The 20352-nt window shown below is 38.6% G+C and overlaps 1 protein-coding gene across 3 annotated transcripts; it reads right to left on the bottom strand.

Moving 5' to 3' along the window:
* Nucleotides 1-9320: 9320 nt before the first annotated feature.
* Nucleotides 9321-19284, bottom strand: mrps10 (mitochondrial ribosomal protein S10). Of its 3 annotated transcripts, none has more exons than XM_060902790.1 (7): nt 19201-19284; nt 19004-19108; nt 18105-18496; nt 11812-11951; nt 11613-11721; nt 11372-11461; nt 9321-9611 (listed from the first exon to the last, which is right to left on the bottom strand). In XM_060902790.1, exons 3-7 carry the CDS (start codon nt 18225-18227, stop codon nt 9537-9539), a joined length of 537 nt encoding a protein of 178 aa, XP_060758773.1. In that variant the 5' UTR covers nt 18228-18496; nt 19004-19108; nt 19201-19284; the 3' UTR covers nt 9321-9536. The 3 variants fall into 3 exon arrangements, with proteins under 3 accessions (XP_060758773.1, XP_060758772.1, XP_060758771.1); XM_060902789.1 differs by having other exon boundaries at nt 19004-19056; XM_060902788.1 differs by lacking the exon at nt 18105-18496 and adding an exon at nt 15194-15248 and having other exon boundaries at nt 19004-19056.
* Nucleotides 19285-20352: the final 1068 nt, after the last annotated feature.

Below are 20352 nucleotides of genomic sequence, written 5' to 3'. Positions count from 1 at the left end.
ACACCTGCTCTATTGGATACATATTAATTACTTTTTAAAAACCAATTTGAATGTTAGTTATCAAAATGAACACTGAGCTTTTTAGTCCATAGATGTGGGCATGGTTAGTAAGTTTAATCAACAGTGTTAGCTAGCTATCTGTGTTAATGTTTTTGCAGTGCAATTATCAGCAATCAGAATCCACCATCATTGGACTAAGAGCTTATGTAAGGGATAACATACAGTGAGCTGGTCATTATTGCGAAATAAACCCCGACAGGTAATGCAGGACTGTGATGTAAAGCGGAGGACTCTTAAATCACCTTGAAGGGGTTTATTTTGCAATAACAACTGGCTCACTGTACGTCATCTTGCTTTTTACAAGGCTACTTACTGAAGAAATCCATAATTTGGCACAAAATATCTAAAAATATGATTTTATTGCTTCCACTGAAAAAAATAATCTATTAGATTCTATGGTTGGAACTGTGTCCATGGCAATGTAAACTCTAACATTCTTAAGATTTAATTTTAATGTTAAACTGAACATTAAAATGAATATTAGAAAAATCTTCTATGATGTTTTCTGATGGAGTAAGGTTTAATTTGATTATTAAAGCAATAAAATTTACCAGACTTCTTTCTGCGGATTGATATGGCTGGACATGATCCTCAAGCATTTATGATCAGAACTGTGTCCATAGCAACGGTGTGTTATTCAGAAATAACAGACCGTAGAATGCCGTAAAGGACCAATCAGAATCGTGTATTCAACTATGTTGTGTAATAATACATTTTAGTATAAATACTCAGGTGATTATAGGAAATTGTGCACACTGATTGGTCGAGAAATTCGGATTCTTTCTTGATCACCTCGAGCGACTTGGCAAAATGGTGGCCAATTGCTTCGCCACCGTAAGCATGGCCGTAACTACCATTGAGGACACCGAGGTCATGTCCTCGGTATTTTTTTCAGAAATTTCAAATTGGTCTACGCTGAATTCAAGCAGTGATCAATGTAAAACGCAGCGTCCACATCCACATGTCATCTGTATTTCCCCCCAATAAAATTCACATTTGTCTAATGTCATCTGAAATCTCTCAGCCTCTATCTCTATCGTTGCCGTGTCTAACGCAGCGTCACGCAACGTAGCCTATACTAGTGTCAGCCGGGGATGTTGGGTTTTGGATAAAACAGGCAGGGTGTAGTCTACGCTCTATCACATATGCCTACCTAACCTAACGTAGGCTAATAGTCACATCGCATTATAGAGCTTTACCTGAGTGCAAAATGAAAACGTTGCAACAAACTAAATTAAGGTTTGGACAGCCAACAGAAGAGCAGGAAAAGAGAAGGAGGGAAGGTGAGAAAATATTGTCAGTGCAGTGGCAGACCGTTCAGCGGTGTCATGCCAACTTTCCAAGGGGAAACGTTTCATTGTCATTGCCAATTACATTTTAGTTAGCATTTCGAGAAACATTCAAAACTACGTTGTCACAGGCAGCCCTGTGCAGGGCTGACTAAACGGGCTTGTTCGAGTAACTCTCTCTCTCTCTCTCTCTCTCTCTCTCTCATAACTCTCTCTCTCACTCACACACACACAAATACAGACACACACACACACACATACACACAAATAATACACTCTCACACACTCTCTCTAATGCATAGTCTTCACACAGAACTAATAGCTCTACATTCTAATGTAATTTAAGATAATGAAATGTAAATAATGCCAATACTTCAGGTAGCTGAGCAATACAATCAGTTCAGTTTTGACTTTTATGTCAGACAAAACTCCGCAGTTCTGATGGCATAGTTTTAGAATTGTTAAAGTAAATGTGTTGTGAGCCAAACTTACATTACAGGCAATGGTGAGAACACTCTGTTTCAGAGAATGCATGCAAATGGATCTCAATTCAAGACAGCCAGATAGACTGATGCCTTTACATTACTGCTCAGAATGTCTCTACACATACAGACACCTAGTGTTGTGCATGAACGCGTTCAAAAGAACGCGTTCATTGAACACGCTCGTTTTTCCATGAACTTTGAACTGAACGCAACAACTTTGTAATGAAAGAACTTGAACGTGAATTCGTTCAAATTATGCGACATGAACGACAAACATGAAGATGAATGAAACATGAAACCTGATGAATCGAGTGGCACGTCTACTTGCAAGATATTTTACGTTCTACTACTTCACTGTCAGTCTGATGTTGTTGTCACTCACTGCCCTGAGGTGCCGCGTGTGTGCAATGCATCACAGATAACGTAGTGTGAAGCCGGAGATAGTGGATGGCTCTATGATTTGGCTCCATACTACGTTACCCATGATGCAGCAGAGCAGAGTAGGCGTAACCCAGCATTCCCTAGCTACAGGCAGCAGACAGCGCGCACACCACAGCCGGCGCACACTCACAGCAACATGGCCAGTGAAAGTTCAAGTAGCGGCACGGAGAACACAGATGAGACGGATTCTCCTCATGGTTATTTACAGCAATTTTACACAATTTCACACAAAGACTCAGACGGTAAAAACCTTACCTTTCTGTGTAAGCTCTGTCCACCTTTCCTGAAAAAAACAAGTAAGAACATCGACAACGTCGTTCTCAAATTTGAAACGACACATTGAGTTGAAGCATCTGTCCAGTTTCAAAGCATATATGCAAGTCCTCGAGGATCAGAAGGGAAAGGGCAAGAAGATCCCCTGCCAAAATCCCAAAATCCAAGTCACACTGCCTGCAGCCTTCAAGAGTACCACTGTCTCCCAGCAGCAGGTAGATAAACTGATTATTGACTACATTGTGGAAGATTTACAACCACTAAGCAAAGTTGAGAAATCCTCGTTCATCAGACTAGTTTATTAGAAGTTACTGTTAGTTGAAACTGAAAGCATTTGTTTGAAGTCACGTGTAACGTTTTGGTGCAGTGGTTGAGTCAGTGAAGAAGTCAAAATATTTTGTCCTTTTTCCATATATAGTATGTACAATAACTTCCATTTTGTGTGATAGAATAGAATATCTATAATATGTGAGTAGTTTTGAGCTAGAATGTAGCATATGATTTTAGTCTTTATTTTCATATCCCGCCTAAAAGTAAAATGAACTGAACTTTGAACTAGTTCAGAATTAAAACTGAACTATGAACGTGACCAGTTCACTTTTAACATGTTTGAACTAGTTCAAAAAAGCGTGAACTTGCACAACACTGCAGACACCCACAAATAACACACAAACTCTCTCACGCTCTCTCTCACACACACACTCACTCACACTATTATTATAAGGTGTAATACTAAAGCTTACAATTCAGCAGTTCACACCCTTTCTGTCATGTGTATGCTGCAATGTAAATAATGCCAATACTTTAGGTAACTGGTACTTTAGGTATGTATACTCAGTTCAAGAGTTCACTACTTTTCTACTTTTATGTCAGATAAAACACCACAGTTATGGTGCCACAGTTTTAGAATCGTTAAAATAAATGTGTCCTCCACCAAATCTATCCTTATTTATTTATTTATTTATTTATTTACGTTGTGCTGGGGGGCTTCGGTGCTGTCAGCCATGTTTGACCTCGGTATTTGAAAAATCCTGGGTACGGCCCTGACCGTAAGTGAGGAAGAATTACAAATGATGAAAGAAAATAGTTATGGCTGGGTTCTTGCCCAAACTGATAATCACATCAGTTTTTCTCTAGTTAATCAGACACAAGGTACACCACCACTCTTGCCAGAGCTGTTGGGGGTTAGGCACTTTGCTCAAGGACACTTGAGCCAGTCCTGCTTGTTCAGGGAATCAAACCAGTGACCTTTTGGTCCCAAAGCTGTTTAGCCATTTGGCCATGGCTTCCCCCAAAAGAAAATGCTGTTCCTAAAGGTACTAAAGATGCTCTGAAGTTTGGTCAAAAACTATTCAAAGGTAAGGTGGAATTGTGATTTATCTATTTCAAAACAAAGTATTTTATGTGACTCGGCATCAGTCTTAGAGTCGAATCACTAAACCTCGAGTCTGAGTCCGGTCTTGAGTCCCCAGTGTTCAAGTCCGAGTCAAGTCCAAGTCATTAAAAAAATTTCGAGTTGAGTCTGGTCCACTTTTGATCCGAGTCGAGTTGGAGAACAAGACTTCAACCGCACCATTTGACGGTGGCTGTTTTAGCGCCATTAACATTAGTTTGTTCCTGAACATAATGTATGAACAAGTGAATGTGCATTCTCTTTGTCAGGGAGTGTGAAGTATTCTGTCAGAGATAGTTGGGACTTGGGAGACAGATGTAAGTGCAGAAGGTGTGCTTATTAATACAAGTGAAGACAGATAAATAATCCAGAATGGCAAGCAAAATCGTAAAACAGTGAAACACAATAGGTGTCGAGCGAGGCACAGACAGGCTATCGTAGACTTGGCACAATCAAAGACGAGAAACAGGAAATCGGGGATCAGGAAACCAAACAAGGAAATAAGGCTTGGTAATGTGTCAGGAACGCAACTCAATACTTCACAAAGTGTGTTTTCACAGTTTTTATATCTGCATACTGTCCGGAGCGCACCCAAGAGTCTATCTGATGCATGTGCCAAGGCATGCAGGTGTGACACTTGCACAAAATTAGTACAAAAATTAACGTAGATATAAATGTGCCAAATTATTATGGCATGTTACAAAAAATAAATAAAAAAATCAGTCCTTGTCTCCAATTTACGAGTCCTCATGCAATTAATGCATGAGTTCGAGTCCAAATCATCAGTGCTCGAGTCCAAGTCATGAGTCCTTAAAATTAGGGCACGAGTCGGACTCGAGTACTACAAGTCTGCTCGGCATAGATAAGTGGCACAAGTCTGCGCACATTACATTTGCATTCCGCTTTTCAAGTTTGAAATTTTTTTCATATGATTTTTTAAAAATAATCACCTGTGTATTTATACTAGAACAATTATCCACCTGAGGCTCAGTAAATATCGGTGAATAATAACCTCGACTTCATCTTGTTTATTATTCACCGATATTCACCTTTGGCGAATAATTGTTAAATAACACCTGATTTCAATAAAACTGTTGAAAATTTGTCATGAACTGACGAGCTAAATTTCTTTACAGATGAGTCAAGTTAAAAGAGCGAGGTGGCAGAGTTATGTCAGAGATAATGGACTTTTATAATTTATCTTGTGAAAACTGATGTACTTTAATTTCATTCAAGTCTTGTTGACTCTCAGCTTCCTCGTTCAGGGTTACTCTTAATAAACAAATGAGATAGTAGCTTATAGCATAAGTCTAGTGTGATAGCCTCGGAACTTAATTTTTGGAGGCTGTGTTATTAATGTTGCCATTATTGCTGTCCTGCCTCATCCCGATGTGTGGTCACGAGCTGCTGCTGTATTTCACTGATTGTTTTAAGGATTTTCATTCAAACTTGCATCACTTTGTTTGCCCATCTTATAAACAATATTGAGTGCATGGTAAAGTAATTCTGTTCTAATGTAATTGATTTTAATTGTCAAAGTGTTTTTGAGGAATTGTTTTAGTCTGTCTTTGTTTTTGCACCTACATTGATCTTCACCCAAAGACTTGTAATAAATAGTAATAATGGCTCATACTACTATTTATTTTTTAATTGATCACACACATGTACAGCTTTTTGATAATTTACTCTTATACACTGCAAAAAAAAAGACAACTGAAAAGATTTAGAATATAATCAGATTTACTGAGTATTTCCTATATTACATTACAAGAAACAAAATAGATTAATAATACAAAAGACATTTTGTATTAAGTCTAAGGTTAAAATTATATCATATTGGCAGATCATTATGCTTCTATTTCAGAATAAATGCTTAGTATTAGCAACATTATCTGCAATCATAAGCTTATTTTAGGGTTGAAATGAATAAAAAGTCTAGATGAGTACCAGTCAAAATTTTGGACTCTCCTAATTCAGTGGTTTTAATTCATAAAAATAAAAACCACTTCATGTCTTACAAAGTAATGATGGATGTTGTTTCTCTTTACTTAGTTGAGCTGTTCTTGACAATACTGTATGGATAACTACAGTTGTAGAATAGGGCTATCTACTATATTTTTATTATTTACTATTTCATCTCAAACACATTAAGAAGGCAAGATTTTAACTAATTAACTTTTGACAAGGCACAGCTGTTAATTGAAATGCATTCCAGGTGACTACTTCATGAAGCTGGTTAAGATAATGCCAATGGTGTGCAAAGCCTCATCAAGGTAAATGCTGGATGCTTTGAAGAATCTAAAATATGAAATGTTTTGGGTTTTAACCCTTTTTTGTTTACTACATAATTCCATACATGTTCCATATGTTATTACATAGTTTTGATGTCTTCAGTATTGTTGTACAATGTAGAAAATACAAAATACAGAAAAACCTATGAGTAGGGATGTCCAAACTTTTGACTAGTACTGTCCGTCTTATATTCTTATCTTATATTCAGTTTATTGTAACCTTATAAAAGGAAATACTAGACAATGTGACCATGTTATATTGGTATGGTATTCTGGGTTATCAAAAAAGTTCCAAAATAGACTACAGGTATCCCAGAATAAATTAATTCAGTATATTTTGAATGCACCAGCCAGAAGTCAAATTGGTGCTGAGGAATTTAAGCAGGCCAATATGTTACCAGTGAGTATGCGCGTTGCCCAGTTGAAGCTTAATCTTGTTTTCAAAATTCTAAATGGTTCTGCCCCAAATTTTTTGGCCCAAGGCTTCAGCTATACAAATGAATGCCATTCAATCAATACAAGATCTAGTGCATCATCCTTGCAGATACCTAGGGTCAAGTCTTTTGGTAAATCTAGTTTCCTTTACACTGGAATTCAGGCATGGAACAGTCTTCCTTCAGAGTTACAATACATACAAGATCTGTCTAATTTTAAGAAAGCTATAAAAAGTTCTCATCTCATTATCTCTAGCCGCTTTATCCTGTTCTACAGGGTCACAGGCAAGCTGGAGCCTATCCCAGCTGACTACGGGCGAAAGGCAGGGTACACCCTGGACAAGTCGTCAGGTCATCACAGGGCTGACACATAGACACAGACAACCATTCACACTCACATTCACACCTACGGTCAATTTAGAGTCACCAAATAAGTTATTTTAAGCAGATATCACACCACGAGAGAAACACTTTGTTTACTATTAGCTTCCATTGTGGTCTGTGTTAATGTTCACTAGTCATGTTTTCTTCTTGTAAATTTATTCTAGTTTTTACTCTGGTGCTATGTCCTTTTTGTTACCATTTTTGTTACAGTATTATTGACATTGATCTTAATGTTATTATTAGTATTATTATTTCTTGTATTACTTATATTTTTGGTATTTACTTAGTATGGTAACCATGGCTGTCTGTGATAAGTCTCTGGGACCACAATGGAAACAAGTATTCACACTTTTTTGTATAATCCTGGTTTTTATGCCATGTTCATACTGTATTTTGTATGTACTGCATTTTAACCAAATCAAAATAAAAAAAATCAAACCAAGAACTTTTCAGTCATCATTTTTTTGCACTGTGCATTCTGAGATGCTTTTCTGTTCAGCACGGTTGTAAAGAGTGATTACAGTGGGGCAAAAAAGTATTTAGTCAGCCACCAATTGTGCAAGTTCTCCCACTTAAAAAGATGAGAGAGGCCTGTAATTTTCATCATAGGTACACTTCAACTATGAGAGACAGAATGGGGGGAAAGAATCCAGGAAGTCACATTGTAGGATTTTTAATGAATTAATTGGTAAATTCCTTGGTAAAATAAGTATTTGGTCACCTACAAACAAGCAAGATTTCTGGCTCTCACAGACCTGTAACTTCTTCCTTAAGAGGCTCCTCTGTCCTCCACTCATTACCTGTATTAATGGCACCTGTTTGAACTTGTCATCAGTATAAAAGACGCCTGTCCACAACCTCAAACAGTCACACTCCAAACTCTACTATGGCCAAGACCAAAGAGCTGTCAAAGGACACCAGAAACAAAATTGTAGACCTGCACCAGGCTGGGAAGACTGAATCTGCAATAGGTAAGCAGCTTGGTGTGAAGAAATCAACTGTGGGAGCAATTATTAGAAAATGGAAGACATACAAGACCACTGATAATCTCCCTTGAACTGGGGCTCCATGCAAGATCTCACCCCGTGGGGTCAAAATGATCACAAGAATGGTGAGCAAAAATCCCAGAACCACACGGGGGGACCTAGTGAATGACCTGCAGAGAGCTGGAACCAAAGTAACAAAGGCTACCATCAGTAACACACTACGCCGCCAGGGACTCAAATCCTGCAGTGCCAGACGTGTCCCCAGTACATGTCCAGGCCCGTCTGAAGTTTGCTAGAGAGCATTTGGATGATCCAGAAGAGGATTGGGAGAATGTCATATGGTCAGATGAAACCAAAATAGAACTTTTTGGTAAAAACTCAAATTGTCATGTTTGGAGGAGAAAGAATGCTGAGTTGCATCCAAAGAACACCATTCCTACTGTGAAGCAAGGGGGTAGAAAAATCATGCTTTGGGGCTGTTTTTCTGCAAAGCGACCAGGACAACTGATCCATGTAAACGAAAGAATGAATGGGGCCATGTATCGTGAGATTTTGAGTGTAAACCTCCTTCCGTCAGCAAGGGCATTGAAGATGAAACGTGGCTGGGTCTTTCAGCATGACAATGATCCCAAACACACCGCCCGGGCAACGAAGGAGTGGCTTCGTAAGAAGCATTTCAAGGTCCTGGAGTGGCCTAGCCAGTCTCCAGATCTCAACCCCATAGAAAATCTTTGGAGGGAGTTGAAAGTCCGTGTTGCCCAGCGACAGCCCCAAAACATCACTGCTCTAGAGGAGATCTGCATGGAGGAATGGGCCAAAATACCAGCAACAGTGTGTGAAAACCTTGTGAAGACTTACAGAAAACATTTGACCTCTGTCACTGCCAACAAAGGGTATATAACAAAGTACTGAGATGAACTTTTGTTATTGACCAAATACTTATTTTCCACCATAATTTGCAAATCAATTCTTTAAAAATCAGACAATGTGATTTCCTGGATTCTTTCCCCCCATTCTGTCTCTCATAGACAGATGAAAATTGAAAATTCTCCCTATGATGAAAATTACAGGCCTCTCATCTTTTTAAGTGGGAGAACTTGCACAATTGGTGACTGACTAAATACTTTTTTGCCCCACTGTATACGAGATACTATATCCTTACACTTTTTGCAGCGTACACATTTGGGTAACAATCACATTTCTGTTTCGTGTACTTATAGTAATGGACAATATGAGCAGTCACATGAGTGGCTTTTTTTTTTTTACAAAATAAAAACCAATTGATCCACCTATAACAACTTTATATTTTATAATCTCAAGTCACAAGTTTACACTTATAAATACACAGCACTAAACACATCTCGGAGTTAATTCACTTATTTCTTTTGTCATTTACATAAAATGATTCCCCATGACAGTCTTTCTTTCTTTCTTCCTTCAATTCAAATCCTCAATAAGGTGCCTATTGAATACAAAAGGCTTGGAATAAAAAGGTCCTCATTAGCTGGCTTCCTGTTGGCTCTCCATGTCCCACATCGGTGTCTGGATATGCTCTGGAACTTTCTCTATAGCAGTCTAGAAGTAGAAATGTACAGTTTTTAGCTCTCATATAGAGATATCAGCAGTCATTGTTCCAGGATAATTCAGTTTTATTATCTTTAGTACATGAATCATGATATAAAAAGGTCTGATTAAAAATGCCTTCAAAATAAAATAAAAGTAGTAACATTTCAAAACCTTGTAAAAAACAATGAAGCTTGATAATTTTTTAAAAAATTGTGTATTTTTTTTCCATGCATCACTGAAAGGAATGATTTAGCACTGAAAATGAGGAAAAATAAAATTCAGCATTTTTTTTAACTATAAAACTTTAAAATCAAAGAAGGTGCTTCCAATCAGTTAGGTTTTGTTAAAAGAAGCACCTTAAAAGGAAAAAATATAAAACACTGATGTCCACATTGCTGAAGTATACAGTTTAATCATGACGTCGAGACTGTCTCAGGTTGCTGCCCAGCCCTACTTTGCTACACATTTGTCTCAAACAGTTCATCAACTACAGGTAGAGGCTTATATACACTCACTGGCCAATTTATTGGCAAATTGTTCTTGATTCTAAGATTCCTGTTCTTGGCTACAGGAGTGGAACCCAATGTGGTCTTCTGCTGTTGCATGTTGAGATGCTTTTCTGCTTACCACAGCTGTAAAGAGTGATTATATGAATTCTCTTTGTAAATTATAGGAGATAGCCTTCCTGGCAGCTCAAAACAATCTGCCCATTTTCCTCTGACCTCTCTTCTACCCACAGAACTGTAGCTCACTCAATGGTGGGTTTTTTTTCTTCCCATACCATTCTGTGTAAACTCTAGAGACTGCTGTGTCTGAAAACACCAGGAGATCAGCAGTTTCTGAAATACTCAAATCCATCTGGTACCAACTCCCATGCCACAGTGAAAGTCACAGATCACAATTTTTCCCATTCTGATGTTTGAAGTGAACATTAACTGAAGCTCTTGATTTTATCTGCATGATTTTATGGATTGTGCTGCTGTCAAGGGATTGGCTGATTAGAGAGCTGCATAAAACAGCAGGTGGATGGGTGTGCCTAATAAAGTGGCTGGTGAGTCTACATAGACTTGTTTCAAATTTTCCACGTTATTACCTCGAACTGATATGGATTTAATTGGGATTATAGATCATGAATCAACACAAAGTAGCCCATAATATTGAAGTTGGTGGAAATCAGACAATAAAAAAAAAAAAAAAAAAAAAAAAATCACTCCTGCTGCTCTGAAATCCCTCAACTAGTTTAACTGGAAAGAGGCATGGTTACAGTGTCTATTATTTAGTTTGCTAAGGAAGAATTCTCTCGTTAGTTCCTTTGTCATTCGCTGAGCAAATAGCTTTGAGTTTATTGTTCTACCCTGCCCCCTAGTGGAATAATAGCAACCAGCTTAAAAAGAAAAAAAAAAAAAAAAAGGCTTTTCAATTCAATTATTATGAATAAGAGGGCTGGTCCCCCCCCCAAAAAAAAGAAATAAAATACACATTCAAAATGTCTTTGGTGGTTGGATTACTGTGTAATCTGTGGGTGCTGGTCCCATACAGACCAACACCCACAGATTAAAGTCACAGTAAAATTATATGTATAGCTTACATTTCCAAAATAATACAAGCTTCTCCCCCATTTTAAACACTTGTGTGTGTTATTTTATCCAGAAACACAGCTGAATGACTTAAAAGCATACAAATCGTATGACAATTTAAAATTAAATGTAATTTAAATACCTGCCTACACAGACATGCTGAATTTCTTAGACAGATTTTTAGTTTATTACCTCCGTGACCTGCATGGCCACGCCCTCAGGCAGGTTGCGCTGGATGTACTCCAGATATACACGTGCACTGGATCCTGTTATCCTGGCAATCTGACACACACACACACGACCTGTATCATGCACCGAACTGTATCTTATAGTTTACAACACATCCACAATTTCAATCAAGCAAAAAACAATAATAACTTCCTATACAAATGCCTACTGTACTTCTAATGTACTGTATAACTTAAGAGCTCACCTCAATGCATCTGTAGTGTGTCCTCATTTCATACTGGACCCTGTGTTTTTTAAAGATGTGCACTGACTTCAGAAGTGTGAGCCTCTCGATGTTCCTCGGAGGTTCAAACCTGCCACATGAGTAGAAGAAACACCACCCTGTGGTCATTGAATATAGCCAATTTATTGCAAGATACACGTAGAAACTTATAGTAACTCACACTTTAGTTAGGGTTAGACCGAGCTCCTTGGCAGCCAAAGTTGCAAAAAACTCATAACTGTCCAGAACCGCTTTATCGTGACCTTTAACCAACACGGTCAGCTTCTGAAACAGTGTGTCCGGCTCGTCCGTGACTGTGATCTACAGTAAACAGGAAGAAAATGATCCAACAGTCGGCATATCAGATTCTTGCTGGCCGTGCTGTGAAAATTCTACATGCAGACGCTTATCTAAGTTTCCATATCTGTCATTGCTTAACTCTAGAATATTTTATATCATACCATCATTAAAAAGCTTATAATCTCCGCTTTCCAAATAAATTAATCTTGTTAAGATATGTTCAGTACTTTTGGAGCAATGGCAGGTTGAAGTTGATACAATACAGTACACTCTCCGCTCACATGACGTCAGGAAACTGCCAGTGCTTTTTGAGTCATGGGAAAGCGGTCAGGCTCTCTCTCTATCAGTTTCCGACTGGATTATTTGTGAATATCAATCAGATAACTTTTATAGGGATGTTCTCTAGCTCTCACTGTTTCTGATGAAGTATTCAGTAAAATTTTCTATCAGCTAGTTTTGATGTTATGCTTCACAGGAGACTTTGAAGCAAGTTTTCATAGCTTTACCTACTTATTTTTTCAAATCAAACATTCATGTCAATAAATAACTATTTTAGAATATAACTGTAGTTGTTTTGATGAAAAGTATTGAGATCTTAGTGGTCGGAATGATATTTAAAAAAAACGGAAGTCAGAAACGCGAGTGTCGATTTCAATTCAATTAATTGAAATTGTTTATTGGAAGTGGCTCACAGTTTTTTCGAGGTTCGCCTTGAGCTGTGAATATTAATTGAAACAATTTATATTCTTTCATATGCCCTACTTTTGAGAAATACAAAGGCCTACAGAGCACAAAGAGGGTATTAGAAACAAATCTTTTATTACTTTTTTACTGAGTTTAACATTTTTACCCAATTAGCATAATTAATACTAATTAAAAGGTAGACTGTTTTTCAGATTTTTCAAGTGTAGGTCATAAAAAGAGTTTTCCCTGACACCCAATTATTTTTGTTTAGTGGACCATAAGCTACTGAATTCGAACCACAGACTTCCAATTTTTAGTTTTTTTTTTTTTTTTAAATAGAACAATTGATGAATTTAGGGCCATATGGCCCCAAATTCTTTGCTATTTTTCCAATTCACCATGACCCAATTCAACATACTACATCATGCATCACGTGGTGGGCTTTCCCCGTTTGAGCAAGGCATTGTGGGATACAAATTTGAAACAGGAGAGAAAAATGGAGGACGTGAATGTGTGAATGAAACGTGACAGATCGACTACAGTAACAGAAAGCAAGAAGAAAAAAACATGTTGTGAAGAAATAGAAATGCAGGACCAAACTAATAAATATCGGCAGTCAGCGAGTACCTCGGTGTAATCAGCTGTTCGTTTAGCGACGGAATGATACAACTGTCAGTGTACGGTCAAAGTAAACCTGCGCATGCGCACACGGACTTCCTCTGTCTGCCTGACTGCACGAAGCAAGCGATTTCATGCACATTATTTGCTCAGGAATCCCCTCAAATTAAATAACTTCCCAGCCACAGAATGGATATTACAGAAATAAACATATCACAATAACCAAATTTCAGAGGGTACTAAATTTCACCGATTTTATGAAATTGAAAGGCCGTCTCACTTTAATTAGAGATGAAAGTGGAGCAAAGAAAAAAAAATCCTGAACTTTTGAAAGTCAACTTAATTTTAATAACAACACGCAAAACCCTGTATTCTAGTGCATTTTAGTACTTATTTTCACTAAAACAAGTTATAACTTTTAAGCCTTTTTCTTTCATGTACATTAATGATTAACATGTTAAAAATATCAAATTTAATTCCCCTAGTTAATGAGTAATTTTCAGGAGTGCATTTAGAAAACGTGGTGATTTTCCTGGCTACACAGTTCATTACTTTGAAAAAAAATCAGACAGTTGAAGGTAAAGTCAGCAAAATCCCAAACCAGTGCTGTTAAAAAGTAAAGGTCTGTTAGAGTTTCTAAAGCTTCCAGGTTTCAATGTTGGGGACATTGAGCCTCGTTTATCAATCTTTTAGTAGAGTTGTGCGTTTGCATAAGCTAAAGTGAACTAAAAATTTCCAATTCATATTTATGCAAGTTGAAGCCAATTGTTTACATTACGTAGTTCATATTGTCTGTAAATTTTAAACACCAATGAATACCAAATTTCTCATGTAAATCAGGGGCATAGCTAGGATTTTTCAGGGGGGTGGGTGGGTGTCACACACTGACTGGCAGCCTGAGTACATTATGTAACAAAAAATAAATTACCATTGCTAGTTTTAGGTAGCTTAGAAACCGGCTCTTCCATTATTGCTGTTTCTTCCACATTTTCTTGATGTGTTCCAGAAATGGCACACTAAAACTTAGCTTCGAAGCCACAAAATGCAACTTTGATGGAAAAAAATATATATAATAAATTGCTTACCTCTCTTCACATCGAAAGGAGGAGGAAAGTTTTGCTTGTTTTGACATGGCGAATTACAGTATTAACACGAGGAAATACTTGTAATTCACAACTAAAAAGACTACAGCTACACTGGCAGCTTGACCATGGTTTCTAGTGTGATTGTGTTGCGCTTGCGCAGAACGGTGTCAGTTTTGCGCGCCTTAGCTCGTGCACCTGAAGGCGTGCCTTGGGTGCGCGCACCTAACGAGCTCCGGCACACGCGCCGTTAACAAAGGGGCTATTTAAGGACCGCGCACATGCAAGGACGATGCGAAGCATTACACCGCATCTAGGAACGCGAAAAATCCGAAAAATAAATTTCTCCATTCGGAAAACCGGAGATTTTCAAGAGTTTTGTCAAATATCCAGATTTCCGGGTAAATCTGGAAGACTTTCATCTATAACTTTAAATACTAATTTGCATAATTTGTTTTTACTAATTTTTCAAACTTTGTATTCAGTATACAAACATCTATGCGCCTGCCAATTTCCATGTAGATATCTTGAAAAATAGAAAAAAAAATTAAGAAGAAAACATTTGAAAAAAAAAAAAATCGCTAATGAGGCCGATTTTGTACCATGTGATCCTCATACGCAACATTACGGCAGTTTTCTAAAAAAAAAAAAAAATTAAGCTGCTTTTTGAGTCTTTGATTTGTAATATCTTAAGAATGTACAAACATTTTAATTATGTAAAAAGTATGTTGTTCTGCATTCAATGAGAACAGTTTCAAGCAATTTGGATTGAATCTGAATTTTCAACTGATTTCAACAGCAATAACAGTCCTCTCAAGCATGAAGTTCATCATGAAAGATAAAAATGCAAATGTAAATGACACTGTACATGTGACTTACAGGAGAAACATTTGTAGTGCTCACGAAGGCCACAGGAGTCACATTAATATGGCTTCTGCAATAACAAACAAGAAAAAAAAATACAAAGGACTCTGACTTACATAAATGTGGAAATCCTCATCTTACCAGCTGAGCATCACCGCACACTTTATTAGGAACACCTGTACACCTACTCATTCAATCAGCCAATCATGTGTCAGCAGCACGATGCACAAAATCATGCAGACACAGGTCAAGAGCTCGAGTTAATGTTCACATCAAACATCAGAATGGGAAAAATTGTGATCTCAAAGTGTGACTTTCATTGTGGCATGGGTGATGGACTGGTTTGAGTAGTTCAGAAACTGCTGCTCTCCTGGGGTTTTCACACACACAACAGTCTCTAGAATTTACACAGAATGGTGTGAAAAACAAACAAAAATATTCAGTAAGCGACGGTTCTGTTAGTGGCCTTACTGATGAGAAAGTTCAGAGGAAAAATGGCCAGGTTTGTCTGAGCTGCCAGGAAGGATAAAATCATTCTGTACAACCGTGGTGAGCAGAAAAGCATCTCCGCATGCACAAAATATCAAACCTTGACATGGATTCCATTCCTATCAACCAAGAACAGGAATCAATCAATAAATAAAGACAAGAAACTTCATTTTGCTGTTGATGTGAACTTTAACTGAAGTCCTTGACCTGTACCTGTATGATGTTCAAATGCAAACATGATCTACAGTCGTGGCCAAAATTTGTGTCAGTCTCAAAACTTTTGGTTTTCACAAAGTATACTGCTTCAGTTTTTATGGTGGCAATTTGCATTGACTCTATATTGTTATGAAGAGTGATCACATGAATTGCAATTCATTGCAAAGTCCTTCCTTGCCATGAAAATTAACTTAAAAATCACAAAAACCCCATTTCCACTGCATTTTAGCCCTGCCACAAAATGACCTGCTAACATCATTTCAGTGATGATCTCGTTAGTTCAGGAGAAAAGTGTTAAGGTGGACAAGGCAGCTGATATCATCCTGTCATGCTGATAGAGCAGACTGGTGGCTTTAAAAGAGGGGTGGTGCTTGAAATCATTGCCTTTTTCTGTTAACCATGGTTACCTCCAAGGAAACATGTGTAGTCATCACTGCATCAAAAAAAGCTTCACAGGCAAGGAGATTGCTGCTGCTAAGATTGCACCTAAATCAACCATTTATCAGATCATTAAGAACTTCAAGGAGAGAGGTTCAATTGCTGTGAAGAAAAGTTTCAGGGCACCCAAGAAAGTCCAGCAAGTGCCAAGATGTCTCCTCAAGAGCATTCAGCTATGAGATTGGGTCACCACTAGTGCAGAGCTTGCTCAGGAATGGCAGCAGGCAGTTGTTAGTACATCTGCACACACAGTGAGGCGAAGACTTTTGGAGGATGGCCTGGTGTCAAGAAGGGCAGCAAAGAAGCAACTTCTCTCCAAGAAAAACATCAAGGACAGACTGACATTCTGCAGGACGTACAGGGATTGGACTGCAGAGGACTGAGGTAAAAGTTATTTTCTCTGATGTAGCCCCCTTCAGACTGTTTGGGACATCTGGAAAAATGATTATCCAAAGAAGAAAAGGTGAATACTACCATGAGTCTGGTGTCATGCCAACAGTAAAGCATCCTGAGACTATTCATGTGTGGGGTTGCTTCTCATCCATGGGAGTGGGTTCACTCACAATTGTGTCGAAGAACACTGCCATTGTGCTGTCCTTACTGCAGTGTAGCAACTGTAGCTATACAGCCAGTTAAACCCTGATGCAATGACAAGGAGTCTGTGATGTAGTTAACATTGACGTTGTTTACTGAAGTTTCCTAAATTACATGACAGGGTGAAAACTGTAACAAAAAATAAAATTTGACTGTTTTAACATTAAGCTCAGCTTCACAAAGTTTAATGAAATATTCTTGTGCATACATGTAAATAAAAACGATCTTTTTAAACTATCTTCCCTTTCAACTTTTAACGTAATCTATCATTTATTAACTTAAATTTTACTTACAACTTTGCTTCTAGCGCCGCTCACGATCTGAATTTACGTTTGCTGGAACTGTTTTTAACTGATAGGAACAAGGCAGGGCGGCACGGTGGTGTAGTGGTTAGCGCTGTCGCCTCACAGCAAGAAGGCCCTGGGTTCGAGCCCCGGGGCCGGCGAGGGCCTTTCTGTGTGGAGTTTGCATGTTCTCCCCGTGTCCGCGTGGGTTTCCTCCGGGTGCTCCGGTTTCCCCCACAGTCCAAAGACATGCAGGTTAGGTTAACTGGTGACTCTAAATTGACCATAGGTGTGAATGTGAGTGTGAATGGTTGTCTGTGTCTATGTGTCAGCCCTGTGATGACCTGGCGACTTGTCCAGGGTGTACCCCGCCTTTCGCCCGTAGTCAGCTGGGATAGGCTCCAGCTTGCCTGCGACCCTGTAGAAGGATAAAGCGGCTAGAGATAATGAGATGAGATGAGGAACAAGGCAGGAAGCAACCGTTGCTAAGCAGAAATGGCAGGAACAAGTATCAAAATAAAAGTACTATTCGTTCTCAGTGTGTCATTATAAAAGTCTCCATATATATCGCCCTACTGGCAACACAGCCATGATTAAAGAATGGTATCAAAACATCCTCCAAGAACAACTTCTCCCAACGATCCAGGAGCAATTTGGTGAACAATGCTTTTTCCAGCATGATGGAGCACCATTTCACAAGGCAAAAGTGATAACTAAAACATTAACAAAACATTGAAATTTTGGGTCCATGGCCAGGAAACTCCCCAGACCTTAATCCCATCAAGAACCTGTAGTCAATCCTCAAAAAGTGGGTGGACAAACAAACACTCAAATTTGTGATAAACTCCAAGCACTGATTATGCAAGAATGGGGCGGCACAGTGGTGTAGTGGTTAGCGCTGTCACCTCACAACAAGAAGGTCCAGGTTCAAGCCCCGTGGCCGACGAGGGCCTTTCTGTGCAGAGTTTGCATGTTCTCCCCATGTCCGCGTGGGTTTCCTCCGGGTGCTCCCCACAGTCCAAAGACATGCAGGTTAGATTAACTGGTGACTCTAAATTGACCGTAGGTGTGAATGAGTGTGTGAATGGTCGTCTGTGTCTATGTGTCAGCCCTGTGATGACCTGGCGACTTGTCAGGATGACCTTTCGCCCGTAGTCAGCTGGGATAGGCTCCAGCTTGCCTGCGACCCTGTAGAACAGGATAAAGCGTCTAGAGATAATGAGATGAGATGGGTTGCCATCAGTCAGGATTTGGCCCAGAAGCTGACATCCAGCATGCCAGGGTGAATTACAGGAGTCTTGAAAAAGAAGGGTCAACACTGTAAATACTGACTCTTTGCATAAACTTGATGTACATCAATAATAGCCTTTGTATCTTATGAAATGCTTATAACTGTACTTCAGTACACCATAGAAACATCTGATAAAAAAAAATATCTAAAAACACAAGCAGCAAACTTTGTGAAAAATTTGTGTCAGTCTCAAAACTTTTGGCCAAATCTGTACATGACTGTCTGATTACAGAAGTGCATGAACGTATAATGATTCAATGACTTTAACCCAAGACTCACTCACTCACTCAATCAATCAATCAATCATTCAATCCAAGCAGGCTATAAATAATGCCAGTTTGGACATAGTGTGTTCTTTCAATGGAAATGTCAGGAATAAACATCTCCATGGCTCTGATAAGCAGAACAAATATTACTGTGTTTAAACAAGCAGTCTACTATTTTAGTAAATCAGGACTGAGAGTGATTTTGAATTAAAATAGACAGACAAGTTGGGAATGAAATCAAACAAACCGTAGTGCTGCTGGAGGAAGGTGAGGTAGACACACACATCGCGGGACAACAGCCTGAGACACACAGCACTAGTTAGGCTCCCTACTTCACTCCACAACACACTATCTAGGTAATAAAAGCTCGTCACGACATACAGAAACAATTATATAACCTTACAAGAACTGTCTAATTCATAAAGTTTCATAAAATTTATGCACCTTCAGACAGAATTCTTGTACTGCCTTTGACAGAAGTCCTATATTGGAAAGTGTCCGCATGGAAGCCGCCATTTTCAGCATCAGTGGAAGTGAACAGAACAGAAGGGTCTCTCACGCTCTCTCACACACAAAAAACACAGACTCACCATCGCCACCTACCGGTCCGGAGAAAAACTACCGCTTCGGTTTCTCGCAAACATTTTTTAAATCTAACCTTGACTAGTTTATGATATTATCAATGCCCGGTGTTTTCTAGGGTTGTAAACCTCAAGTTTCCACACAATAGCATTTTAATCTTTAATTCATTACATATTTGATGATACCACTGAATGATACGTTACAATACGATACCATTTAGATTCATAAGGCCAATTTAGAGATCATATCACTGAATGTGCTACAACCCCACATCAGACAAAGTTATAATGGTATGATTTGTATTTCACTGCAGACAGAAAGAACCCAAGATATTTTATGTTTTGTCTGGACAGCTTCATTTTATTTGCTAATATACAGCCATTTCTGCATTTCGGGCCTGCAACACATTAAAAAGAAAAGTAGGGCTGGCATAATTTAGGGCGAGTAATGAGATAAAACAATGAAATGATGTGATTTGAAACAGGTGATTTGGTACAAAATCTGTATCCAGGAAAGGCCTAGTCTTTGAGGAGCAAAGATGGGCTGAGGACCTCCAGTTTGTCAACAACTGTGTGAGAAAGTTTTTAAACACTTCAAAAATTATGTTCCTCAAAGAAAGATATGAAGGGACTTTGGATATTTCACCTTCAATGGTGCATAATATTAAACGATTCAAGGAATTTCAGTGCATAAAGGGCAAGGGTACAAGCTGAACACCCATGATCTCCGATCCCTCAGACAGCACTGCATCAAGAACCGTCATTCATCTATAGCTGATATAACCACATGAGCCCAAGAATACATTGTCAAACCTTTGTCAAATTACAATATAGAGTTACATCCACAAATGCTAGTTAAAACTTTACTGTGCAAAAAGGAAGCCTTATGTCAACTGTGTCCAGAAGCGCCATCAACTTCTCTGGGCTTGGAGGCATCTGGGATGAACACAGTGGAAACATGTAGTGTGGTCAGACCAATTAGTATTCCAGGTCTTATTTGGAAGAAATGGATGTG

The sequence above is a fragment of the Neoarius graeffei genome, chromosome 21, assembly GCF_027579695.1.
Source record: "Neoarius graeffei isolate fNeoGra1 chromosome 21, fNeoGra1.pri, whole genome shotgun sequence".
Taxonomy (NCBI): Eukaryota; Metazoa; Chordata; class Actinopteri; order Siluriformes; family Ariidae; genus Neoarius; species Neoarius graeffei.
The sequence above is the reverse complement of the archived record's forward strand: the minus strand, read 5'-3'. Positions and strand labels throughout refer to the sequence as shown.

What these genes read in the sequence shown, in the direction of transcription:
- mrps10 (XM_060902788.1), bottom strand. Translation starts at nt 19,281, where the DNA reads ATGCTGAAAATGGCGGCTTCCATGCGGACACTTTCCAATATAGGACTT. An exon ending in CTTCCTCCAGCAGCACTACG is followed by an intron (nt 15,249 to 19,003) that starts GTTTGTTTGATT and finishes TTGTTATTGCAG; the next exon opens with AAGCCATATTAATGTGACTC. An exon ending in GGTCTAACCCTAACTAAAGT is followed by an intron (nt 11,722 to 11,811) that starts GTGAGTTACTAT and finishes CTCATGTGGCAG; the next exon opens with GTTTGAACCTCCGAGGAACA.